The 27,527-nt window shown below is 39.0% G+C and overlaps 1 protein-coding gene across 2 annotated transcripts in view; it reads right to left on the bottom strand.

Moving 5' to 3' along the window:
- The window catches only part of chrd (chordin), a 32,088-nt gene extending 7,585 nt beyond the window's left edge, over positions 1 to 24,503 (bottom strand). For both annotated transcript variants that reach the window (XM_041799693.1, XM_041799702.1), the window contains exons 1-14: positions 24,133 to 24,503; positions 20,237 to 20,340; positions 19,058 to 19,184; positions 14,557 to 14,709; positions 14,230 to 14,347; positions 13,772 to 13,859; positions 10,922 to 11,063; positions 10,551 to 10,688; positions 9,431 to 9,513; positions 4,161 to 4,308; positions 2,882 to 2,988; positions 672 to 951; positions 332 to 573; positions 124 to 237 (exon numbers count right to left, since the gene is read on the bottom strand). In XM_041799693.1, the coding sequence (XP_041655627.1) occupies positions 124 to 237; positions 332 to 573; positions 672 to 951; positions 2,882 to 2,988; positions 4,161 to 4,308; positions 9,431 to 9,513; positions 10,551 to 10,688; positions 10,922 to 11,063; positions 13,772 to 13,859; positions 14,230 to 14,347; positions 14,557 to 14,709; positions 19,058 to 19,184; positions 20,237 to 20,340; positions 24,133 to 24,274 (1,986 nt within the window). In that variant the 5' untranslated portion in view covers positions 24,275 to 24,503. The remainder of the gene's footprint in view (positions 1 to 123; positions 238 to 331; positions 574 to 671; positions 952 to 2,881; positions 2,989 to 4,160; positions 4,309 to 9,430; positions 9,514 to 10,550; positions 10,689 to 10,921; positions 11,064 to 13,771; positions 13,860 to 14,229; positions 14,348 to 14,556; positions 14,710 to 19,057; positions 19,185 to 20,236; positions 20,341 to 24,132) is intronic.
- Positions 24,504 to 27,527: the final 3,024 nt, after the last annotated feature.

Here is a 27,527-nt window from a genome sequence, read left to right as displayed (position 1 = left end):
TAGAATCCAAAATGTGTTTATAAGAGTCTGCAATCTGTTTATAGAATTTGCAATTCAATTGGAAAGAAACTGTCTAAAAATCAATTAAAATAAAGATAGATACTTATTTTTTTCTTTCCATACCTGTCCTCGTATCTCTCCTCTTGGGTTCATCTTGGTGCTGACTTGGATGAAGGCTGTTCCCTGATTTAGGTGTTGCAGTAATTCAACACTCATATCCTTTAAAACTCCCTGAGCCTGGGGGAAAAAGAGGGTAGTGTGTTTGAGTAAATAACTGTAATGTCTAAACATTTTTATTTCATTGTGTCTATTTTAGCTTGCGCTGATGTACCTGTGAGCCATAGAAGCCGGTCAGAAGCCTCTTGTGCGTGGTACTGCTGTCATCTATTTCTCCAATCTCTGCTAGTCCATGAAGGTGAGCGTTCACTGTAAGGTCATCAGCCTTGCTGAGCCCTGCCACAACGATCTCATAATGCAGGTGACACTGTTTGTCCACTGAAACCCAGGCGTGGCCAGAGGCACCCGTCCTCACTGGTGGAGCAACAAAGTGTCCCGCGAGGGGAGTGGGAAGCTCTGAGAAATAAAGAAATGTCAGTAAAGTCTGCAATAAAAAACATATTCCATGTGGTTTTATACATTTTTGACTGTCTATAGGTTTGGTTCATCCTTACCATGCCTGGGTGTCTCCAGACCGCTGTATAGCATGGCTTTAATCTGCCCCCTCAGCTCCCCGTCCTGGCTGTGAGCTGTGGCCACGTTTATGAACAATTCGTTCTGCAGCAGCATGTGGATGTGTCGGGCCTCAAGACGGCTCCAGCTGCCCTGTGCCCGCCCTGTAGCTTTGTCGTACTCTGGCGTCAAGTCGTACAGCACAGAGCGCTTGTTTCGCCGCCGTGGCTTCAGCTCGATGGTGAGACCAAGAAATTCGCTGGTGAGACCTGCAACTTGAACCTGGAAGAACGGGTTGAAGGGAGATAAACATTCTACGTCAATCAAAATTGTCTTTTTCTTTTCTGAGTATATATTTGATATGTTTTACTTTTATGCTACCAGTTTATTTCTCTAAATGCATATTTCATTTAAGCAAATTTTTTTTACCCTTCTTGTTATCATGTATTCATTTTATTGTTAAACTTTAATAAAGGTGCTTTATAAGTAGACTTTTATGTCATTGCTATAACTTCCCTAGCATATGGATGACAAAGCTTTACCCTGCAAGAGGTTGCATGTGCAAAACTCAACACTAGAAGTTTGTAACTATTTAAACAAACTCTTTTTCATTAATGCTAAGACTAAGCAGATGTAATTTCAACACTTAAGATGCAAACTATTGTTCTGAACAGAAGATTTTTTGTCAGAAAACAAGTAAAGGATTGTCTGTATCCTAGTTGGGCTTGACTTGATGCCAGATATGTTAATAATGTGCTAATAATGATTTTAATTAGTTCTGTCTGTTTTATGGCACAGTTTATGGTTTAATTTTCTTAAATCTGTATTTTTTATGAAGGAAAGTCCATAAAACTTGAGTATAAAAATGGGAGTATGACTGGTGACCTTCAGCTTTTGGATGGTGAAATGGCTGGAAGATTTAGGTTTTCTTTCTGTCTTATAGAAACTCTGTCAATCTGAGCATATATTTGTGTTTTACTGCAATCAAAGCCATACTTGTTGCATTTTTTGCATAAATAGCAACGTCCTTTAGGAAGGATTTATTCCTATTTAAAACCCCCAAATCAGAAATAATTCAACTCAAGTCTGTTTTAGGGGTTACAACTAAAACAAGTCATTTTTGTAATGCAAAATACAAGTCAATGCGTGGTTGGATTTGTTTAAAGCTTTCACTGTGTCTTTATGTGACTCATTTTGATAATATAAGTTTAATATTCATGACAAATAGAACAGAACAAGACATTTGTTTGATATTATGTTGCAATAAATACAAAATATACAATACAAACAATAAGAAAGAAAAGGAAAAATAGATGAGAGGAAAAAGACAGAAAAGACAGGAAAGGAAAGAAAAAGAAATGAAAAGAGAGACAAGACGAGAAAAAATGAGGAAAGAACAGAAATTAAAGGAAAACAGACAAGAAAAAAATAAAACAAAACAAGCAGACTGAGATTAAAAGAGAGGAAAAACAAAAAAGAAAAGAAAAGAAGAAATTTAAAGAAAAGAAAAGAATGAAGATCAATGATAAAGGAAAATAAAAGACAAGTAAAGCAATAAAAAGAAAAGAAAGAAAAAAGAAAAGAAAAAGGGGATGAAAAAAGTGGAAAAAGGACAAGAAAAGAGTAGAATAAATAAAACTAAAAGATATAAAGAAAAGACAAGTGAGAAAAAAAGAGATGAATGATCAAAAAAAGTAAGGAAAACAAAGACAGAATCTGAAAAGAAAAATAAATTAAAAAAATAAATCAATTTTCTATAAAAAAGAAAAGAAAATGAAAAGAAAAGAAAAAAGTAAAATATAAAAGATATAAAGTCCAAGAAAAGAAAAAGAAAAGAAAACAGAAAAGGTTTTAGCAAGTGTAAATTGCCATTGTTTTTCAGAGCTATGGAGAAATAAAAACATTTTTATGGGAAAGCCAAACTATTTATCCAAAAATAATAAAAAAATGAGCCAAGATCCTGAGAAACCAACAAAAAAATAAAAATAAAAATTCCCCTACTCACAGAAACAGCTTGAATAAAATGTATGGATGTTTGTCTGCTTGGAGCTTCCATACTTTGCTGGATTTTTTTTCCCAAGCAAACTGAAAACAGCTCTGAGATCCACTTTGGGGTTTTGACTCAAAAGTCCACCAGGTGACAATCCCTGCTCTATTGTGTCAGCTATCCTCTGGTTTGACATATGTCCATTTACAACAAATTAATCCATACCTGGTAGTCGAGCGTGCCGTTATCATGGAGGTTGAAGACTGCTGACCCCACTCCTCCTGTCTTTCCCGGGGTCAAGGCATCACCACTGGACATCACGCTCTGTATAGCTGAGCAAAAAAAACCCAACAGATTAATATTAAAAACCCACTTTGGGGAGCATTCCTGCTCAGATTACTTATCGTAAACCATCACTTTTCCCCTCGGAGTTTCCCTCCTTAAACCGTGAAAGAGCCTGACAGCATGCGAGATGATGCAATGATTTCTGTCATGTCAAAACTTGCTGCTTGGAAAGGAAAGGGGCCACATTCCTTAAATGCTCTAATCACAATCACATCAATGTCAACTCTTCACAAAGAACAAGTCACTGATGGGACAGATTCAATTGGACCTCTAATCAGGAGGTGTGTCTGCTCATGTAATTGTGTGCCCGACCTTGCAGCAAACATGTCTGTCGGGCACATGCTAGATAATAAAAAAACAGCCAAGGTTAAGCCTTTAGAATGAGGTAACCCATGCTGAATGCAGCAGGCTTAAAAAGATTGAGCTGAGGGGACAGGAGGGAATGACTAACAGAGAATGTGCAGAGAAAACTTTTTAAACATGACATGGCGACAGAAAAAAGCCAGAGAGGAGGAATGACGCCAAAAACGGGGAGTGGAGGGGGACAGAGGGAGTAAGAGGGAGAGAGACGGTAAGAGAAGGAGGGAGAAAAGAGAGGAAAAGAAGTGTGTTGGGTTTGAATTCTTCTCGCATAACGTCAAGCTGTTAATCACCAGCATTGAGAGTCAAGTCCAGCAGACTTTGACCTTGGCAGCACCACTAAATGTCCCTGACAGTAAAAGAAGCTTTATGCATTTTTCTCTGCTTACATTCACATCTTTAACTGGTCTCTAAAAGTACCAGATACCTCTATGTTCATGTTCCAGTTTGTGTCCCATGAAACAACCATGTGTGCACACTTAAAACAGACGATCCGCCTGTCCACAACATTCCTCATTCTCTCTGTGTCTCTCACAGACTCAGACGGACATGCATACACAGTGTTGGTGGGCAACCGACTTCACCAGAAGGTCTATAAACACAGTTTCCCCCCCGTGATAACACTTGAAAGGATTGGGATGTATTTATGGAGTACAATGACAAAAACAGCCACAGATGGACGAGCACAAACAGTGCAAAACAAATCATCAGAACCCTTTGTTGTCTCTTCACTGTTTGTGGCTAGAATAAGAGGAAGAAAGACATGAAGAACATATTTTTCTTTGCAGGGGATACTTACTGTCACAAGTTTTCCTGCCGCTGATGAAGCCAGAGATTTGCCGGGGTTCTTGACCCTCTGTTGCCACAGTGATCTCCAGCTGGCCACGAGATAGCCAAAACAGTTCACGGCTATTCAGGTCTGTCAGCACCTCAGCGAAGTCTGGATCCTGCAGGCACAGATGGAAACAGTTAGCTGGATGCTAATTGACCCTTTGTTAGCTCCTTGATTGGTCTGCTGACCCACCAATCAGAGACCCTCTCTTAGGAGCTATCGCTGCTAAAACTATGACTAAAAAATTTGCCAACTAAAATGTCAGACTAAAACTAGAACTAAAAATGTCTGGCAGCTAAAACTGTGACTAAGAATGTCCACTAAAATTATGACTAAAAAAACAAACTCTGTGACTATTCAGCCCATCAACAATCTCAAAAAATATTCACATTTCTTCAAAGGAAAGTGAAAAACATTTTTAATACAATATTTGCTGTTTTGGTAATGTTAAGTAGCTGTAATGTTACTTAATAGCAAACTTACTTACATTACACAGCCAGTAATGTAACTCTGTATTCACTATAGCAACAGTTAGCAAACAATAACATCAGTTTACAACTTAAATTTAATGCAAAAAATGAAAAAAAAAAAAAGTTTTTTTTCTCCTAACTCATTTAGACAGGATGCAACAGCTGCATGTATATGCCTTGTAAGACCAGATGAAACACTGACTACAGGCTGACTACAGCAGTATTTTATACGACTAGATAAAAAATTAGTGCACAAAAATCCAGATTATTATCTGACTGTGGACCTGCTAGAAAGACTCAGTGGATAAGGGCATGTTTAAAGAGGATGCTGTTGATTTTTATTTGACTGATTGATGACTCAAAAAAGGTCGAATTTAAGGGAAAAGGCGATTGCTAACAGTTTTATGTGCAGTTTTTCAGAAAGGTTTTTAGAAATTATTTTCAAACACTCCTTAGTTATTAGAGTGTGTTTTGAGGCAGCCTTAGATTTTAATGGGTAGAGTCATATTATAATATTAAAGAATATGAATTTTTAAAATTTATTTATTTATATAAACAAGAACTTTTCCGATGTGACATGGAACGACAGCTATAAATTTGTCTTTCATTTGTTGTTTTGTTGTTTCTCTTGTCCCTCTTCCTGATTTTCTCCCATCCCTACCCCTCCTTCTAGCCTTTTTCTGCCTGTTAGAGGGAAGGTTTAAGTTGCTATGGTAATGGAGCTTAATACTGCTAGTGCTGAGCTCATGGTGATTAACACTGGTTTATATTAATAGGCTACAACAGAGAGTACGGTCTAGACCTGCCCTCTTTTTAAAGTGTCTTGAGATAGCTTTGGCTATGAATTGGCACTATACAAACAAACATAAGTTGATTGCTTTTTTGAGTGATTGATTGATTGAGCTAACATCACCTTACTCAGATACCATCAAACATCAGTACAATTTAAACAAATTTAGCAAGTTTTAGATATTTTGAGCTACCCTCTTTTCTATTCTTTCACTGGGGGCCAAGAAGCTTAAATAAATCAAATACATTAATATTTATAAATACTAAAAGCCAATGAGGGCGGGGCTTGACAATAGTTCACTTGCTGGTTGGGGAGTCAGGTTGTCAAAGGGCCTACTGCAAAAAATGGGTAAATATAAAACTAGCTTTAAATGTGAATAAGTCTCTTTTTTCTAAATTAAATGGTTGTAGTGTGCCAAAAACAATCTTTTTTTGTGAAGGCAGCACTCACATGTAGTAAACGCAAACAGCACTAAAAGCCAAATGAAAACCTGTGCATTATTACGGTGACAGTATTTGCCATTTTAATAGGATCACAAACACCTGTGACACCTAAACCTACTTTCAACAGCATACTTAAACCTTGGGTAAAACTTTGTCTTTCATTGCTGTAACATGTTTCATACAGAGTATAGTTTAATTTCATGCAGGCCACTGGACCTTAGAAACCAGGAGGAGGGAGTCAGGGGTGCAGCAGGGTCGTCAAGAAGTTGAGAAATGTGGAATTAATAGGACAGATGTATGAGCGTGCTGAAGAAATGTTACTTTTTTATGACCCCAGGGCTGCAGTTCAATATAAATATACATGCACCATAAATCCACGCAGCGAGGAGCCAAAACAGAGGAGGGGGGAACGGAGGAGGAAGAGAGGTGAGTTATGTCAGGAAAGTTGAACGGATATAATAAGGAGAGATGCAAAAGGATATGTGTTTGGGTCTTGCGTAAATCACACAGAGCAATAACACTGTCAGGATTAACGGTCCAATGAAAAATGATTCAACACATTTAAAAGTCAGATGTTGTCGCTTCTCACATGAGTGTATTTAGCCAGATGTTAGGAGGTGAATCTAGATCAGAATAAACTTGATTCAAAACTCATTTACTTTCCAGGATCAGCTAATCCATTTTACTTGGTGCTTACTTTTTAAGCAGCATTGGGTTCATTCAGGTAAGTTTTTCAAATAATTCTTACATATGCTTCTGATGGGACTGCAACTATAATAGAGGTAGCTATGATGCATAAAGCAACAGGTAGAATGCCAGATTGGGCTCACTTCAAGTGTTTTCTTCAAAAGGGACAGAAATCAGCTGAGTAAAATGTCACCAAAATCCCTGCCTATTTTCAGATCTCTCGAAAAGTCAGAACCTTATCAGATGCCCCAAAAAACGTAGTAACTCACACAGCTCATGGGAGAGAGGAAAAGAGAGGGCACAGAGACATTTGAGCAGCAGCAAGTTGCTTTCAACCAGAGAGGGGTGGTTAAGGTTAGGAGAAGCAAAACGCAGGGAAATAGTGATTTTTCTGAAATATTTCAAAGCTTTTTGCCCTTTTATTGATCAGCTCCTCACACCCACAGAGTCAGGGCTTCTGTGTATGTAGCTGTTTCATGGTCTGTCTGGACTCACTCCTGTTTTTGAGCTGTCTGCAAGGCGTCAAACAGCAACAACAAACAACAAAATCTGTTATGTAGACAAGGAACTGCCAGTTACTGTCAGGACTGAGCAGGCCAAAATTATTCTTCTTAGCTGGTTGACCTGAGCCCTTAATGTAGGGTCTTGATTGTCAAGAGAGTTTTTAATAAAAAAAAAAAAATTCAGTCCTAGGCACCCACTATTGCGCAGTTTGTTGCTTTTCATCACTATAAACCCCTGCATGCTATTGAAATGAACAGAAACACTTCAGTAGTTTGCCTGCAATTTGCAGTCCTCTGCTAAAAAAACCATCAAACATTTTGACAATTATAATCTACCGTGAATCATTCCCACTGCTGGGACTGGAAAAAAATCAGATTTTTTGGATCAGCAGCATCTCAATCTTACTCAAAAGTTTTGATCACATATGGAAAGCATGATCCAGATTCTAAAATCTCAGCATAACAATCCAAATGTCTCTTTACAACATATTTTTAAGATTTTATCCAATTTGTTAGAAAGCCGATCAGATTACTTAAGGACAACTGGGCCGTGCGTTGTTTTTGTGCCTGTTTCTCAGCTTCAATGAGTCACTGGTTTAAGTATCAGGATCCAGCTCGGGGACACTGCAAGGGGTTATGTGACTGCTGAGTTACAACTTCTCACAGACAGTCTCTCTCACCGCTCGGCTCGAAAGGCACATTGGCTCTTCACGCGATCCCTGGCAGGATTCAAAACAGACCCGCCTTTCATCACTCCTCCTCCTCTCTCCATCCATCTCAGCCCACAGACCACTAACCACTGACATGTGTTAGAAGTGTGTGCTCAGTCCATCCTCTCTATCTCCCTCCTCTCTTTTCCTGTGCATCTCTCATGTGTCTCTCACCCCCATCTATCTCCTGCTAGAGCTCTTCTTTCACACACTTTCTCTCACCCTTATTCTTCCTCGACATCCATTTTTCTTGTCATGTCTTGGAGTGGTTTAACTGTGATTAGAGCGGCAGCGACAACAGCGTTAGGATGTGGTGATCAGACCACATCCGTCTCCTTGAGGAGGGAAAGAGGGCCAGGAGTGTGAGAGTGCTGCTGTGTCATGTCTTCCTAATCAAAAACAACACAGCTCCTTCTTTAGTCACCTCTTAAAACACCGTCCAGTCTGACTTTTCACTTGTAAGCAATGAGAAGATTTTTTAGAACTGAAATATCTATGGTATTTAAAAACAAAAGGATTAACCTGTTGTAATAGATATTTAGGTGAAACACTAGCTGTTGCATCAGATAGTGTGGTCCCACTAGACATTTCTGTGTCAAGTGCATGCCTACTTGTGTTTTTTGCCTTTCCAATAAGAAGCTTTTTCATCAATCACTTAAGAATTTTACATAATGAGAGAGAAATGCTTTCAAAGTGGAAATATCTTCCTGATTTGCTGTGTGAGCAATCCCAGAATGCTTTGCAAGTTGCTTGAGGCACAATGCAGGAGGGTGTCCCAATTTTTAACAGCTTTTCCTCCTAATTCAAACTCACTTGTAGGCCATGGAGGTGGCTAGTGTGTCTCTACACAGCTTGGAGATGTCTAATGGGGCCAACTGTTGTGGTGGATAGATCCAGGACTAGAGGTGCACTGATGTAAATAAGGGGACAATTGCCAAAACCAGTTTTTAAAGTAACAATTTATAAAATACAAATGCAGATGTTTTCTTTTTGGAGTAAGACTCCTAGACTCTTACCTAACATTTCTCTCAAATTTGACCATGAAATCAGATCAGAGTTTGTCCAAAAGGTCACTTTTTCCACCTTGCAAAAATCTGTTATCAAAGTCAGCAGCTAGATATCACACAGGCCAGCATAAGATTGGCTTGACACAACAGATACAGTCTGCCCAATGTTGCCCTCTGACGGGCTTATTTGCCATTACACACCGTAATTTGGAATTACCCCTTGTGGGAGTAATAAAGGAATATCTTCTCTTAATTCAGCCTAATTTTTTTGCCCAAAACATGCCTAAAATTTCTGCATGGCACTGTCAACGTTGATAACTGATATCTGTTCATGCCACACAATGTAGCCAATGGCAATATTAGTTAGCAAGGCCAATATCAGCTAATACCAATGTTTAACTGATGTGTCTGTGCATCCCTACCAATGACCTTTACATTACTGATTTGATTGAGAGCTCCCTATTGTCAGAATGGACAGACTGTACATTTTAGCCTCCCACATATCATGCATGCTTTATACTGGACTATAGACAGTTTATAAATACAGTATATTCGCTATAAGCAGCCAACATGTTGACTAAAGCTCTTAAAACATGCTAAACAATGAGGCATGTGCATTTTACTCACGTGTGAGGTGACGTTGGCTCGGATCTCTCTCAGGATGTGTTGCCGGTAGACCAGCTGGACTCGGATAGGCACCACAATAGGCTCTGGAGAGGGACAAAAAGCTTTGTCATTCTGTTGTATTTGTCAAAGAAACAATCTCTTGTTGTGGAGCAGCAATGAGGAACTGTCTGAACACTTTATTGATATCTATTTAGATTCTGGCCCCCTTGAGGATAAAAGCAATACAACTTGAATCATAATCTTGCCAGTATGTGCATGGGGATCTTATGCATTTCCTTATGAGAACTTACGCTGACATAGGCATTTGTAAGGCTTAACCTTCTTATAAAATGGCACTTAAATGCCAGTGCATCTCTGCTGTTGTAGGAGAGATGCAAAAGTAGCAGATTAAGTAGCAGAGTACTTTTACTGATGAGTAATTAAGGGATGTAAAATACATTACTTTTTTCTGAATAACTAGCCCAATCTTGGTTGGAAACTAGCAGATTTAGTCAGATAAGAATAGTTTTGTTGATGGCGCAGACATTTCTAAAGCACCATTTTCATACAATGTCTTCATGACAATACTTAAATAATATATATATAATATTCACATCTCTTACATTGTGTTGGAGGATGTGTGACTTACAAGGACTGCTCTTTTTTAACAAAAGTAAACTGGATTTTTACCTCTGCTATCATTGCCCTTATTATTATTACTGCTTTAATTCTGTAGTCACTTGCGGGTGTTTTTTCTTCTTGCTTATTCTGCCCAGTTGGCACAGGTAGAATGTAAACCAGCTGTGAAAAATGTTTAGATGTAGAAGTAGTTAACCTTTGGTGTGTTTTTGTTTTGAAGGGCATGTGCAGGCATCAATATTTCATTAAACTGTTTCATACACAGCTAAAGCCTCTCATCTAAGTTTAAGAGCACTGAATTACTTGGATGAAAGTGGTGGAAAGAAAGCAGCGAGGGGTTTCCCATGAGAGGCTCCTTGTCTCCGTGGTTTATTTTGACCTGTAGTTTCCCTGGAGGAGTTGGTAATCACATTGTTTTCGAGGGCACCGTAATAGAAGGGTTGAAAATCTGAGTTTAGAGTTGAGAAATCTTCCTCTCTTTCTTCTTTGCCATACCACTCACCTTTCTCTTTGTGTCTGATGAGGCCCTGAAGGATGAGGATGAAGTGGAGGTTGTTTTCTGTGTCACTCAGTGTCAACATGGCGATGCCTCCCATGCCCGAGTTCTCCTCCTCAGACGTCAGCGTCGAACTAAACGTTTCTGTAAAAAGGACGGATGCACTGAGTATCTGCATTCTTTTATTCTCTTGTCTTCTACACAAATACTTCTGTGTAAACAAAGTCCACACTTGATCCTCACAAAGCTTTTAAAGATTACTCAAGAGCGTACACAATCCCCCTGCTTTGTAAATATTGAGTTTATTGTGTACTTCAACACAAAGACAAAGGCAAGCACATGTCTAAAAAAAAATAAAGAGCCATGCACACACTCACCAGCAAACAGAGCCCTGTGTTTGATGATCTTTCCCTCCACTTCTTCTCGTCTGCTGGTTGATGTGCTCATACTGATGCGCATCTGCTCAGACTGCAGCTGTCGCAGATGAGGCTTCGCCAGGTTCTTCCATACGCCACAGATCTATACAAACACAAACACTAAAAGGTAAGCAAGCAGTGGAGGTGGATAGCAGAGTAAAGGATAATCTCAGGAGTGAAGTTTTGGGCTGAAATCGAGTAAAAATTAACAACAAACTTCCTCATATCAACTTTATCTGTCTCCCTGATTTTAAGAGCCACATTTGATTTGTTTTATTTTTGTGCAATACAGTCTGTATAGTGATGTCATTTGGCTGCATCATTCTTCTCCCATAGGAGTGTCATCCTTAACTGTGGAGCCATCCTAATTGCAAAACTCAAAAGGGCATTTTAACATTTTGAGAGCATGACATAGATGTTGGGCTCAATAAAAAAAGCTTTCCTTTATAGCCTGATTTTGTGCTCATAGCTGACTCCTTGAGCTTAGAATCATTCTGCTTGCATTCAAATGTCTGCCTGCTCTAAAATCTTTAGGTTCTTGGTCATGTTTAAAACATTCCCCTCTGCCTCGGGGGACTTTTGTTCAGGTGTGGGAGCATATGCTCTGCACTTTGTCAGCCTTGGTCCTGTACTTATCTGGCATCCTGTGCCAGAGGAACCCATGCCCCATCTCTCCAAGTATCCTCCCAGTTGCCCCCTCCAAGACGCACACAGTCATCCCGGTTTCTGGACCAGCTCACCAGGTCCAAGGCACCAAGTATGTTGTGAGCTGGCCCAGGAAAGTGTGCCAGGTTCCTGGAAAAGCCCAGCTGCTGTTCCCGTATGAGGCAGTTAACCCTTCCTAGCTCCTATCTGCATTAGAAACACGGTATTGCCAATGATACCCAAAGATTCACCAAAGGCAAACTGTCACAAAGGAATCCAGCCAGCATCCAGGGCTCACTAGTATCATAGAGTATAATAAGACCGGAACTACCAAGGACCAAAGACTCTGACTATCGTCTACATGCTCAGATACCAAGAACTCCACGCTGTGTTCCTCAGCAAACCCACTGGCCCATGTGCAAATCCAAATCTGCAGTCGTCAGATCAACGGATTATGCTGCCAGGGTTTTGGTAACTTTTGCTAGCATCTAAAAATTACACAAAATCCCTAAGTCACGCTCTTAAAACACTAAAATACTCCTGAGTTTTGCAACAATAACGACTTCGTACCTGCAACATCACGAACAAACGCAACTAGCAGCTAATTAATTAAAAAAAAAAAATTCCCTGTAAGTGGGAGTCAGCAGATATTCCCTTCCTACATTTGTATCTTTCACAATAGGAGGATGATGCATAAAACCAACAGTTTACACAGAAATAGGCCCTGAAGTTAGGATTTTGTGGCTCTACTCTTACTGTGCATGTGTGTGCTGTCATACTACCAAAATGCAAGACATTTATTCAACAGGTTGGAAGCAACTGACTGGGTCATGATTTGTGCCTGCTTTACACAGATAACGATGCATGATCAGGCAAAAATCTAGCCTGAATTCAAACCCATTGTAAGACTCAAAAATCAGGGTCAGAGTCTGCTTCAAATGGCACAGTGTACACCCAGCAATAAGTATAATATGAACATCTCTGATATTAGTCTATTGAGAGCCATGTGTAATGTTGCTTTTCTCATCCAGCATTAGGAGAGAATTATGTAGAAAAGTTTAAAAGACATCATCAGTCCCAAAGTATCATAAAATTATCCCAAACAAACACGACATAGAAGTGATCTCTATTTCTATTTAATTATGGCCAGATTTTCTCTGTGAGTTGTTAGTTTGTATCCAGAAAGCATGACAAGTTTGAGTGGTGTTACCCACAAACTGCATAAAAGCTGATCTCTGCAGGGTGCTGGAGCTACATGGTGCGACTCTTTGACTGGGAACATAAGTGTATTGTCTTTTTCATTTTTCTCTCATTGACGAAAAGAAGAAAAGGCACATGCACAAACAGATAACACATGCACATCTGCTTTATTCATCCAACCATGTGGAGACAAAACCCCTCCAACCCCAGCTGCAGACCTTCTCTCAGTCAGCGCAGAAAAGAAATGTGGCCACCACTTCGTAATTTGTAGTCTCTGTTTAATTTCCTTTTTAATTATCAATACTCCCTGTCCCTTTCTTAGCAGTGGTGTAACGTGAAAAGTTCTCCATCCATCCTCCTCCCCCTTTTCATTTGTGCTGGAGTGTTTTCTCAAGGGTCCTCTCTGGTGCTCGACACTGACATTTATCTAAAAATAATAATAGACCAATTTCTTGGACCTGTATTTAGGAGGCTCCTGCTTTGCTGAACAGAGTGTTTTGGAGGAGATATGCATGTGTATCTTGGCAGGAAATGATGTGAAGTGATGGAGTCTGACCTTGGGGAGTATTGGGATACTACCGTTACACCAGCATATCTGGTTCCTGATTTATCACGTTAATATTGGCCCTTTAATAAACTCAGTCTCGAACACCTTTGACCTGATGGTGTTTTCTCCCAGATGATACCCTCTGAGTGACTGAGTGAGTGTGAGTTGATGTTTACGGCAATCAGACAAAGTGTGGGATGTTTATAAAGAGGCAGAGAGGAAGTATCACTGTGTGTGTGTTTGTGAGAGTGGTTGTTATTGCAGAGAGAGTTATGGGAGAGAAAGTCAAAGTTGAGGCACAGAGTCATGGAAGCACATTTATTATACCCGTACTTCTTTTCTCTTTCAGGAAACAGGCATGCACGAATGAAGGAAACAGACTGAAGAGGGTGTGATTATCTTTTTATGAGAAGTCTTACCATGTCAGAGTCTCCCTTCGGGACTCTGTATTCAAAAGCAGTGGTGCCGTCTGTGTCCAGGAAGATGATTTTATTGGGGCGACCCATTCTGAAAAAGAAAACAAAGAAGCATACAATAAATAAAACATTCTTTTTAAGGATAATGTCTGCTGATTTTTAACCACCTTGCTGTATTTCCTTGTATGAATGTTTTGATAGCGATGCATTTTGAAAAATCTTTGCTGATAGGATAAATCTGTGATAGTCCCATATGGTGCAATAATATCAGGCTTGAAAAAAACTGTGAGGCCTTAGAGATCTGACACAATAAACATTTCCAGTTTGTTTGTATATACAAAAGAAAAAAAGGACAGAAGGATGAGCAGTGATAACACTGCTTCACACCAGAAGAACAGAGAAAACAGTCAGAGACTAAAGCTTTGAAAACTTAAAGGATGGAGGAAATTTGTGTGTTTTACCTCTGGAACGTGATGGAAAAGGTCAGGCTACTTCTTGTCAGAGAAAATCGAGCTCTGGCAACACCACTGGAGCTGGGCAGCCATGAGTCTGTGACTCCTGTCAACACTGCTACAAAATCTGCAGAAAGAGTGAGAGAGTTAGATACTTGCCACAATAAGTAATGCTGTTTACAGTGCCTTTATAAGCCTTTTATTTGGGTACACATTTTGCATGCAATGGTGGATGCGTTAAGTGATGGGTGAATGTGTAACCATGTTGAACCAGCTAAACTTGCTGAACAAGTGTGTTGGTGGTCCGTCCATCTGTCTGTGGGTGCTAGTACTTACCAGTGCGGCTCTCCCCAAGGCTCGTCTCCTCGGAGCTCAGGTAGGATCTGTCATTGTAGGATTTGTGGAGGTCACCCTCCTTCTCTTTCCCTTTCTCATGGAAATACTCAAAGCTGTCCAGCACAGGGTCTGTGTGCTTTTTGTCATCGTCACCTACAGACACACCAAAAGCACTTATTTCAGAAGGAGATATTTGTGAGAGTTCAAGATCTAAAAGTCTATTGATAGGAGTTATTAAGTTCAACCATTTTGTACAAATAGGAAAAAAAAATGCTATTTTCTTCACATAGCTTGCTGGGTACTTCGCAATAGTGTACCCCGGTTTCTATAAAAGTCTGGACGCCTTCTTTGATAGTTTGTTTGATAAACTAAACAAGAACTAAAAATTTCAAAACGCATTGTTTGTCATCATTTTCAGTGTCTGGTGCACAGATGAAATTGAAGCATTGCATGCTGTTCTTCTTCCTCTTCACGGTGTTCTAAGAGGACAATAACAGTGTAAAATATGTAAATATGAGCAGCAAAACAGGAAAAGTGTTGACTAGATTGAGCAGGACAGGTAAAAATTAGTAAAGCACAAAGGGAGATAAAGAATGAGAAGAAGGAAGGATGTAAGTCACCCATTACCCTCTGAATTCAGTGCATCCTCTCTTTTTTTTTCTCCAGGTGCAGCTGTCAAGACTGCAGGAAAAGGGCTCTAGACGAGCTAGTACATGAAATACCTATATGTTCACATGCAGTTAACAGCTTAGAGATGTGTTTCAGCTCATGACTCGCTTGTCTTAAATCCAAGATGATTCAAAGAAGTGGGCTGTGACATATGGTGGTGGTCAAAAGAGCAGCTGTAAATACTGGAACCCCATACACTTTCCGCTGACTGTAGCTCTGCTAAAGCTCGGTTAATTTAATGCTGTTTTAGGCGTTTTCTTCATAGTAAAAGTTCCCAATTGTTATTTTATATTCAAATGCTTTTGTTCTAAAAATTATAAGAGGAGAACAGCTATTTTCAGAAGAGATGCATGATACTGGATTGTTGCCAGCATTTGCAAGGAGTTGACTGCTTTTGTTTTCAGAAAGGACAGCTGAAGAGAGACCAGACATATGTGGAGCCAGTGGGGGAAGATATGCACCAAACAGTGCCAAGACAAGGAAGCAATCCTGTGACCAGTCTGTCGAGGAGTACAGCCTCTGCTAAACCGGTTCCTGATTTTATAGTCATATCACCACCAGATGGCTGTAGCATATCTTAAAGTTTGTTAACTACCATTAAATGAAAAAAGAAGAAGAAATCAGAAATGTCCAGTACACAGCTACACTAGGGACCTTATTTCACTCCTCCTAACTCAAGAAAAGATTGATTTTAGTGAACATTTCTATGCAAATAATTCATGAATGATCATTTATTTTAGCATTGTCAAGTAAAGTAGATCAATCCCTTGGTTAAAATTAGCAACAAATAGGCTAGGCAATTTCTGTTTTGTATTAAAATCAAGCTACTAAAATTAGAAGGATATTCTAGGGATGCTTGATATTATTGGAGTTAATTATTCATCCTCATAAATTGCGTGTTTTAAGGACAAAAGATTAAGGGAACTACATTTAGATAACGGTAGCAGCTAAAATATGTATGTTATTATCGGCAAATATCTGCAAAAATCCAATGTTGTGCATCCCTAGTGCATCTTTTAAAATCTTCTAGGAAAGATTAAAAAAGTAATTTTGTTCAAAATGCAAATCCCCTCCTGTCATATGTTTGATAAATATATATCAGCTGTAAATATTTGCCAATTACAACAGTTTACACATCAGGCTACTATCTGCAGATGGTGATATTATGGTGGTAATATTGTGCAGAGAAATTAATCTTCAAACCACACAGATTCAGTTTGAAGCAACAAAACTAAGAATTGAACATGTATAGATTTATAAAAACATCTTTTGTGATCTAAGGCACATAAGCTTAGTATTGCATCCCAGACTTCTTATAGGTAGGTAGGGAGGAGATTTCTGGTCATATCGCCCTGATCTTACAAAATGCAACAGCCTTTTATGGGTTAAATTAATGGCCCAAGAATTTCATTTTCACCCAGTCACTGCTGTAAAAACAAACTGAGCTCTTTCAGAAGGATCCTCGTCACTGGGGAAAATTCCAACAGTGGAAACGTGGCTAAAGTCACCTTAATTTTATTTCTCCAGGGCAGTTTCCTGAAGAGATCAGCTGAACTGTCTCAAACTCACAAACAGTCACAAAAAAACACACGTCATCAGAAGAAATTCGAAATGTCATCATTCCTCTCTAAACCCCTCATTCCTCTGCTCCACTGGGCACGCTCAAAGGCTTCTGGGTAGTGTCACTCTCACTTCTCACTGCTTGTACTGTATCCTCAGGTGCACCATCTAACCGACAATACACACAAACACATCGACAGCATTTTCCTTCACTAATACAAACACACTAGCCGCTACACTGCCAAAGCTAAGACAAACACACTCAACCTTTTCCTTAAGACTTGACCACAACACACATAAACACACAAACACGCAGCACATGTTGTCCTTTACCTTCACTTTCCATTACCAGACACACAGTAGAAAAACACACTTCTGCTGAATAAGAGCACAGCATAAAGGCCAACCCTGTGAATGTGTTTGAGCGTGTGTGGCGGTGCAATAATTCTCTAATAAGGTAGGATTGTGTGTGCAGCAGTGTGCGGTCAAGGTTAAGTAACAACGTGTGAACAAGGCTGGGCTGATGGGTGGCACTTCCAGTTGTGGCTAGTTAGAGAAAATGTCCAATTTGATGCGGCTGAGTGGAAAATCAATTGAGTTGCTCACTGCATTTAACAGCTGCTCTAAACACTAACAAGTTGACCCCAGGGGTGAAGAAATTAGAGGGAAAGATGGGGATAAAGAGAGAGGAAAGAGGTAGGAAATGAAGAAAGTCTGTGGGAAAAGCTGTTTATATGAATAATGATTACAAAAACTTACAGGTGTTTCCTTTTTGTTTCTTCGCAGAAGCTTTTTAAAAAGCTCACTTGATTTTCTACCATATTCTTCTCAAGGTTGTCGACATTTTTAAGACTTTTTCATACCCTTTTTTATAAACTATTCATTATCTCTTTTGCATTTGAAAGTATCAAAGCTTTAGGATGACTACAGCTGTTAAGTCATCTAATGAAAAGAAACGAACACAAAAAGAGCCCACGTTCTAAATTGTTCTGATACTTTGGCTAGATTAAGTTTAAAAAGTGTGCAGGAGTTTGCCTGCGTTTTTGCACATAGTACCAGAGCAGAAATAGATTGAAAAGAGCGTATTCCAAACTTGAAAGCAGCTGGCAATCATTCAAAGAAACTTCAAAGAGAGTTGACCTAGGATGTGCATCTGAGTTTGTTAGCTGGATGCTAATATACAATGGATATTGTCATTAACAAGCTAACAGATATAGCACTGATTTTAACTAAGGAAACTATCAATTACACTTGACATGTTAAAAAGATAAGAAGTTAATTCTTAGCACCTCGGTTCTGTTACTAGACTTTACTGCCTTATTTGTCTTCTTCTTTAAAAGGTGTTCAGCAGAAAGCTTGCAGATGTGCTACAGCCACAACGAGGCGCCAAAAAAAGATGGAAAAAACAGGTTCAAAGTGATAAATGGTTGCATATAAATGACTGACTCTTTAAATATTCAAAAATCGGGACTTCAGAATCATTTAATTAATACTTCAAAAAGTGCTGTCAAAATAACATTTATACTAAAAATGTATGCAAATTAACTGCACTGATGTTGTAACACAGCTGTCCGTAGAAGCTTTGTAATTCTGATTTAAAGGCATGCCAAAAATTCCCTATGCTTCTTATCTGTATTATTTCAATTATCCCAGAGATTAACACCATCTGAGATTGATTAAAAAAGGGAACAATCTGCCCTCAGTAACTCCTTCTGAGGTCCATCTGTTCAATACAAATCCATCTGTTTTAAATATGTATGTAAGTCTTCTTTAAAAGCATCCAGAAAGTTACAATGTCTTCAAAACCACACTCTTTTGGATTGGTATGTTACACTGTCAACAAAACATGGACAAATGTAACTAATGGGGTGTGAAAAAACATAAAATCGTGAGTTAAAAGACTAAACTAAAACATCCTGGGGATGCAGGGGGAGTGAGACAAACAGAAAGACGGGTCAGGGCAGGCAGGCTTGTGCAGAATAAAGGGGTGCAAAGCGTAAATGTGGAGAAGGGGGACTGAAGACAGGTAACTTGTAGTTTGTGAATTAGCTCCTGTAGTGGTAGAATGGAGGAAAACAAAAGGGGAAGTTAGAAATGGCCATCTAGAAACAAGATAAAGCAGTAAGTCGAACTGTTGTTGATGTAATGGGTTGACAGAAACTAACTGGAATCGTATCACTGTTTCAGAATCTACCATACATTCAGGTTAAAACACCTCAGCTCTGTGATGTTTCAAGCCAAAGGTTGTAATACTGTGTGAGAATGGGATTACCTTTAGGGCACGTTTTGCAGCAGTGCCCAGAAAGCAGGATGGGGTCATCACAGTCCAGGTCTGGACAGTCCTGCTTGATGTTCTTACAGTTTACTTTCCCAAACACCTTACCACGACGGGTCTTTTGCTGTCAGACAAACAAGAAGAATGGACACTAATTAAATCATCTGGAACACAGACGGTGACAATCTGATGCCTTGTGGGGGAAACTATAAATTCACTAGGAGAAGAAGAAATGTTTAAAATTCAGCTGCAAAGATAAAGACATGTGTAGGGATGCACTGAAGCCCAGACAGCAGAGCTGAACAATAATGGATAAAGCGCAATATATTTTCTCTTTGCAATGTTAAAAAATGCCGGTAGTTATTAGCGTTTCAGTAGGCTTAAATACAGAATTTAACATTTTGAATTTCTAGCTTCAGTTTTATCTGACTTCATTAAAATGGCACAACAGCACATTAAATGTAGACATGCTGAGTGAGAAAGCCTTGCCTGAACAAATCGATTTACTCTATTACAAATAATTCAGACTTTTGCAGTATGTTAATTGGGCAGGCTCATTTTGCGATAAAATATTGCAGCCCCAGGAAAGAGGAAGTGAGAGAAAATTATCTAGTGATCAATTTATTTGTATCTTCAGTATGGCCCCTTACAAGTTTATGACAGGAAAAGAGGGAAAATAAGTTTTCTTTCAAGGATTTCTTTCCTCGCTTCTCTTTATCTGAGCAGTTGATTGTGTAATACTAATTTCAGCCACAAGAGGCAGACTTGCAACACTATCAAATGTTCTTATTAGGACTAAAAACTTTTTTTTTGTCCAGTATGAGGCTTTAATCAAGGACGTTTTATTAACTCCCTGCACAGCAGTTAGCAACTTTTTTGTTAATTGTTGTTGGCAGTTGTTTTAATGTTCAGTAACAAGGTGCATAGAAAATTGGCCTGATAAAAGACCTGACCTAGATCTATTTCTCAAAAACCAATTAGATCCAGGGGAAATTTAATTTAAAAATGGGCATAAAATGGGTATACCTCTCTTTATATAAACATTATCTACAGAATATATAAACAAAGGAACTTGGGAAACCTGTGCTGTATAAAGCTGCTTTTCTCACTGCCTTTTGAGTCCTAAACAAAGGAAAGATGAAATTTAGTTCAGCCCCATGAAAAGACAACACTTACAGGCTCGCAGTGACACTGAACACAGTGCATGACACCAAACGGCTCTCCGAGATCTGGGTGCCATGTGTCTTCCAGAGAGTAGAACCGGCCTCCGAACGAACATCCTGTAACACAAACATAGCTGATTACACACTGTCCCCAGGGTCAGACATTGTGTATTATGATCATAATTCTTTGGCTCTTTCCAAACTGGTGAAAGTCGTGATTAGAGATGAAATTACAAGCTTATTTACATGACATTTGGTCTTCTGATTAAGCCAAAATTAGATAAAAGGAGTATAAAAATGAGGCATTTCAAAAGACCTGAGCTGGGTTACATGATGTTCTTAATATTTATGAAGAGTTAATGCATCTGCAAAGATTTTATGACATGTGGGATATCAATGGTGACAAACTACACTGACTAAACAATTGTTTCAGACTTTACAACTAATAAATCTTGCATCGCTGGCTGCCTAGGCATGTTAGAGGCAACAGAAACTCACTGGACTACTCATGAGTATTGGGATTCAACCTTACATCCTGTCTCATCTAAATGATCCATGAACAGGCATGGGAGGTGTTCAGTTTTCCACAGAAAGACAGTCACCGATTCCCAGAAATAAAATGTAGGTCAAACCCTCTTTTAAATTATTTTTGAGTGCATTTTAAAAGGGTAAATAATGTCCAAAAGAACATACTTTAAATTATACCCAATTTACAACCAGCAACTGTAAAACATGAATAAGAATTATTCATGCTAATCATGCTTCAGCTTTTCAGAAAGGGTTCCCCTGAGAGTACTGTGGTGAGATTTACAATTTATTTAAGAATTTTATCACAGTATTAATAAAAATACATCAGTATTGTGTTATTTCGAAGTAAATTATAGAAGCTCAGTATCATCTTCTAGATGAACCTCATTTTCAACATCTTCCTTTTATTAATTTGAGTTTTGGATGAAACCTGAAACATCAGTTTTTAATGAAAAACTTATGAAACAAAAATATCAAGGCCAAGTATAATCTTTTAAAGTTGTTAACATCTGTCTGAAGCCAGTTTTAATATTGAATGACTGACTAAAATCCCCCCAAAAATTCATAGACGGAGGAAACTTAGAAATATGACTATAAACAAAGAGAAAACTGTGGGAAAACAAAGGTGAAAACTGTGTATCTACAGCCTTTTTCTCAGCACATTTAGGGTGCTTAGGGTGCTGAAAAATACTCTGCTTAGTAAAATCCCTGAAAAAACTGAGAGGCGTACAAATATATTGCTTACGTTGCTTACACCACCACTGCTGTCCTAGTCCAGTGGTCTCACTTAAATGTGCTGTGTGTTATATTTAGCCTAGTTACAATTAGCAGAATAAACTTTGTAAAAATGAAATATGTAGTAATAGGTCCATCTAAATTGGCGTTTAATCACCTGAATATGTAAAACAGTTCTATTTCCATTAACTTTGAATAATCCTTTCACTCATACATAAGGAGGGTCCCCTCCACGGCCTCTGCCATCTTGGATTTTTGTAACTTGCCTGTTGCTAAAGTGCCACAGAAGAACCAAAGAACTTAAAGCCATGTTTTTTAACTCCACTGGTTGTCACAGTTACCACCAGAAGTCAGCACTGCAATCTAGACACTGACTGTTAGATGATGTTAATATTCCCAAATTTTACATGCTGCACCTTTAAGTCAAGGCTCATATAGTTAAAGAGGCATAAAGTCACATTATGACAGGCTTTAAGGTTAAGTGGAACAACATGCTAAGCTTCAGCTTAGTATACAGTATTTGTTTGAGTATGGAGTACTAGAATGCAGTGTGCAGTTTCAAACACAGCCTTGGGATGTTCATGAAATACTAATAAATATATATTTCACACAAGTTCAGTCAGACTAACCTGTTTCCATGTGTTTAAAAAGTGCATTTTTAGTCAGACTGACACCACACTTCACATTTTCTGACAACATGTGGGTACTGTGCGGTATGGATGTAAAAATAAACACTTTGAAGCTGAAACACAGCACTTAAAAACCTGCCATAGATATTAATAACACAGCTCTGCAGGGGCTGCACCTTGTCTAGATGTTACAGGGCATAAAAATAACTTTCAGAGTTATTATTACTATAATACAATCATAATTGAGTGTTAGTCACGCTGTGTTACTGCAGGAGTATTATAGTGATTTCTGGTTAGGATAAGACTTGTGTTTATGTGTGTGAGAACCCTATAGTCTGCACACTCACTCTGAAACATATACACATACACTAAATGTGATGTCATCTCTCGCCAGCTCCTCTCGCGCTGATGCCTTTCCTCGCGCGCTGCTACCAACCTGGTTCGTATTATTCTTTCATTAAAGTGACTGCAGTCTTTAAACAGTGCAGTCCAGTTTAAGGGAGCCAAACTGTGAGCCGCTCGCTCTGCCTGCCACTTCTGTCTCTGCTGAAATAAATCATCCGAGAGGAGCCAATGCTTGTAATGGAAAGTCGATTGATTACAGTTTTCCAACACACAATTGCACGTTACAGGCAGTGGTTAACGTGGAGTTCCCACAGTTTTGAACTCCCGAGTGGTTACCTTATAAAAACCGCAGTGAGCTTTGTACTTAGGGGCTTTCACACATGAATCAAATGGCATTCACTGCGGTTTATGACTCAGATGTTTGCCGCTAGTTTACACATGAAGCAAGCTGTGCAGGCAGGAGCATTTTTAAGAGGAAACGTGGAAATTTGTTCAAACGGAGTGTAAAGACGTGAAAGACGTCCGTTTATTTAACTAACTTTATAAACGATGGCTGTGATTATGACAGGCATATATTAGAGGTGAGACGGTCCGTAACGATGCCCCTAAAGGTCACGAGGGCAGCCTATTACCAAACTTCCCTTTAACATATTTTAATCTAAACGTTTTTTTTTTAGCAAATAGAAACACTTCCTACACCTATCGTTCTGTATGTAAGTCGTCTTAAACTTGATATGAAATTTCAGATTTCATTTACAGGGAAGTTACCTTCACGTCGTAGGGATGTGTCGTTGGTGAACGAGTCGGCTCTTTAATATTAGTGATGGGATCCGGTTCCCGTTTGAGAGTCATTTACATTTTGCTAGACTTTTTGTTGTTATTGAATACACAGTATAATGAAGGAATAGTCCTTACTCGACTCTAGCTTGCCACAGACACACCTAGGATACTGTTTTAGAGTGCAATTTTGATGTATTATGACTAAACATCATGTAACAGGTGCTATATTAAAAGTAAATGGGTAAATGAATAATCTGAGTAAAATGCAAACAAAATATACATAGGTCAAAACATTTCTGGATTTTGATGAGTTAATGAAGCTTAAATGGTATCAAATAAATAGCAGAATGGGAGCCCAAGCTACTGGGCTGAGCCACACAATCCAAATTCCCAGCTGAATGTATAATATTAGTAAAATACAAGAAAACATATCCAATATAAGTCAAAGCATCTCTAAATTTTGCTAACAAAGTCAACATGGTACCAAATTAATTGCTGTCCAGGATTGAAAAAAAAAACGATTCTTACTGAACTGAGACAAACGACCCGAATCCCTAAAAAGAGCCTAAATTCCCATCACTAATGACTGAAATCAAGCTAGCGGCTGCTCCTCCAGCGGTGATGGGTCAAAACAGAGGGATATACAAAGAGGAGCTAGCTATTTTTTGAAGTTAGGAAGTCTAAGTTTTAGCCGAAGCGATAACAGGCTAATTTATCCTGTTTTTCAGACTTTAAACGCATAACGTTGAAGCAGACAGGAGAATTTCAGTGAGTTTTGCTAATGTCCTGTAAGTCAACTAGACACAGTGCTGTACTAGTTTGTCAAAATACGACTGTAACCACATGAAACCATGGTGTAATTAGTTTGAAATGACTGTGTTGGTATCCTTACCTGCCAAGCCTTTGGAGGGCACCGGCTCTCTCTCTGACTGGATGGGCAGAGCGGGAGACTTGAGCCGCGAGGCCGCTCCAGTGTGCAGCCACGCGCAGCTCAGTACGCACAGCAAGGAGCGGAGCGCGCTGGGAACCAGCATCCCAAACCTCCCTCTCTTTAACTCTCCGCAAAATGTTCCCCTCAAAACTCCGGTACCGTATGAAACCACTTTCGACTTCAAGCCACTGTAGTCACAAACTCTACCTAAAAAGTTTCCTCTTTATATCCAAGTGTCCGCTGTCATTGGTTAGAAAGTCCCCCTGTTAGAAATCCTCCGAGCTTTAGTAAAGCAGACGTACGTCTTTCCTCAGTACCGGCAGCCTCCCTCCTCACAGTCCCGTCCCTTTCTGTTTTATAGCCTGCTTCCCTGACAGCTTGAGGCAGCCACCGGCCGGGAGGAGGGAGATGGATGGTGGTGGGTGGGGGTTGGGGATGGGGTGGTGATGGAAAGGGAAATTGACGCCCCTATCAATTCACTAACGCTTAAGATATGGAAATGAGTCTGCGTCTGATTCATTACAACCAAAACTTCCATTACCCTGTTTCTACCCAGAGACTTCAAGGGATAAAGAGGAGCTGAGTAAGCAGATGAAAAAAGTGTTAGCTTCCTGATGTCTTTGAATTTTATCCTTTGAAATCATTATTGTTTAAAAGTAGGCTATTTAGTTCAATTCAGTTTCATTCAGAACATTTTAAAATTATCCCCAGCGTCAGGAATGCTGCAACCATTCTTTCTTGAGTCCACAACAGCCTTTACAATTTGACAGTATCATGCCATTTACCACTTAAAATCAACACTAATAAACAGGACAGCATTTGATAATTCAACTTACATGATAGCATTTAACATTAAAACTCTAACAGGGCACAAAAAATATTAACATGAAAATACTTCATGATAGGGACAGCTCATTATAAGTGCAGTGACATTAAAATGTAACAGCCAGTGTCCAGTAGCCTGTTAGCATATAATGCTAATGTGACGTAAATGATGATAACTATTATCATCATTATTATTATTACAAGTAAAGTTAGCATTATTGGTTTGGTTCTTTACCATGATTGTTTCTTTACTTTGTGTAACTAAGTGTACAAGTTTGGGGGTGGAGTTACACAATCCAGGGGGAGCTTGCTGATCTCATCGCCCAGCCATCAGCAGAGAATAATCACGGTCTATCACAAGTCAGCGCCACAAAACATGACTGAGATACAGCAACAGAACGGCAGCTTCCAGCAGTAGTTCGTACGGCCATATGTGGCAGCCTTGGATGTAGCATTTAGCATGTTGTGTCTGTTATGATGGCTCTGTCACAGTGGAACATGTCCCATTACAGCAATAAATGTGCAGGATTTCTCTGGCTTTGGAAACTGTTGGAAATATTTGAGGAAATGTAGGTACTGAAATGAATGTAGGATGGCTCTTTTTTTATTAACTTCTACATTTTGTACCATTTAAAGACTTTTTTTAACACTTAGCATAATTATTTGGAAAATGTCATATCATTTACCAGCTGGAGGGGCAGAAGAGTGTTGTACCCTGTACTATAATCTATATGTAAGCACCAACAGTTCATATGAAAGGTTAAAACTCAAAATTATTAATTCTGCTAGTTCTTGCATTATTTAAGTTGAGACAATTAGCACTTTTGATAGTACAAGGCTTTGTTTTATATCTTACATCACAATTTAGTACTCTGAGATGCATGCAAAATGTTTCATCATCTTAATATGGTGGCTGACAAGGCTGTCACTTAAGAAGTTGGCAACACTTAAAGCACCGTACATTAAGACAAACAACTGGCAACATATTCAGAAATGCTTCAATTAAACAACATTTGTTACCTTCCAAAACAAATGCAAGGACTGAAATGTACTGATAATGAAACAGACATGCTGCAAAAAGCCAAAAGAACCACATTAGGAATAAACAATGTAATTCAAGATAACTCTCAGTCAAACTGAGCAAGTTTCTCATCCATGCAACACATTGATGCCTGCTCTTCTTTTTGTCATCCAATTAATAGCAGTAACTCTCATTTCTATAGCTATGAAGGTTTTCTGGATTTGCACCATTACTCTCATGCACTTGTTAATGAGTTTGTGAGCCTTTTAAGCTTTGCATCATTTCTGTTTGTTGCGTGTCTGATGTTAATACAGTTTCAGCTTTTTGCAGCATGTTTGTTCAATTTGCAGAAAATTTCACTCATTGCCTTTGTTGTGAAAGTTTGCATGTGCTTTCTAATTTGTTGCACTTGTGAATATGCTGCACATTAGTCTTAATGTGTGTTGTTTTAGTTGTTGTGGATCATTTGCCCTTGTTAGCCACCATATATCAGCTATTTAGGGGGTGCATTGGTGCTAATATATCACACATAATGTCCTTGTCTCCACATAGATTTCTTTAATTTAATTTTCACACACAGTAATACAGAATATACTGTGTTTGCTAGGTGTCACTCTTATTACTGAGCTGAGCTCCTGTGGAGAGAAAGTGTGAATCTCCAGATCATGTACAGTAAGGAATGCGTGTGAACGTCTGCTGCTCTGGCTGGCTGCACCATCTATTTTTTCAACTGTGTTTGGAGCTGGGACCTAAGTGACTTAACAGAAACAAATGAAAATAGTTGGAATACCTCAACCCAAAACCATTTCAATTTGTCCTGGCCTTCTGCAATCCGCCGTCCCCGTTCAGACCCTCAAACTGTTTCCCTTGGCTCCCTCAGAAGCCTACCTGGTCCACTCTATACCTCAAAACATCCCTTTTGTTATGTCTTGGTTACATTGCTGAGACCTCACACATGCCAAAAGGTGCCAAAAGTTCCTAAAATCTTCTCAAACTCACTCTGAGCAGTTTGCAGCTTCACATCAACAACAAGTCAAATTTATTATTTAGAACTTGGCCGTTCCTATTTAGTGGTTGGAAATGTTCCCATCAAACAAAACAGTGCAAGTTGAGCAACAGTGCAGCTCCTCAGTGATGGTCCCTCAGGGTCTTGAACAAACGCGGTGCAGTTTAGGTTTACATTACCGTAGTGGTGCTCATGGATGATTTATCTCAGAGAGTTCAGCACAAAGCAGCATTAATATACGGCTGTGATGCTTGGAATAAAAGAGTGATTGATTTCATATAATAACCTTAAATAATAATCATAATAATGTTGCCAGCTGTACTTAATATTTTGTCCTGCAGAACTCTAGTCATTATTTGTTGAGTTAGATGTAGGGAGCATGCTCAAAATATGTCTCTACAGCTGGAGCAAAATGCTCCAGTCTGTTTTTGCAACCAAAGACCCACTTTGAGAACCGCTGAGACACATTAATACTTTTTTATTTCCTTTTTACTTTCTCAGAGG

This window comes from Cheilinus undulatus, linkage group 2 (assembly GCF_018320785.1).
Source record: "Cheilinus undulatus linkage group 2, ASM1832078v1, whole genome shotgun sequence".
Taxonomy (NCBI): Eukaryota; Metazoa; Chordata; class Actinopteri; order Labriformes; family Labridae; genus Cheilinus; species Cheilinus undulatus.
The sequence above is the reverse complement of the archived record's forward strand: the minus strand, read 5'-3'. Positions and strand labels throughout refer to the sequence as shown.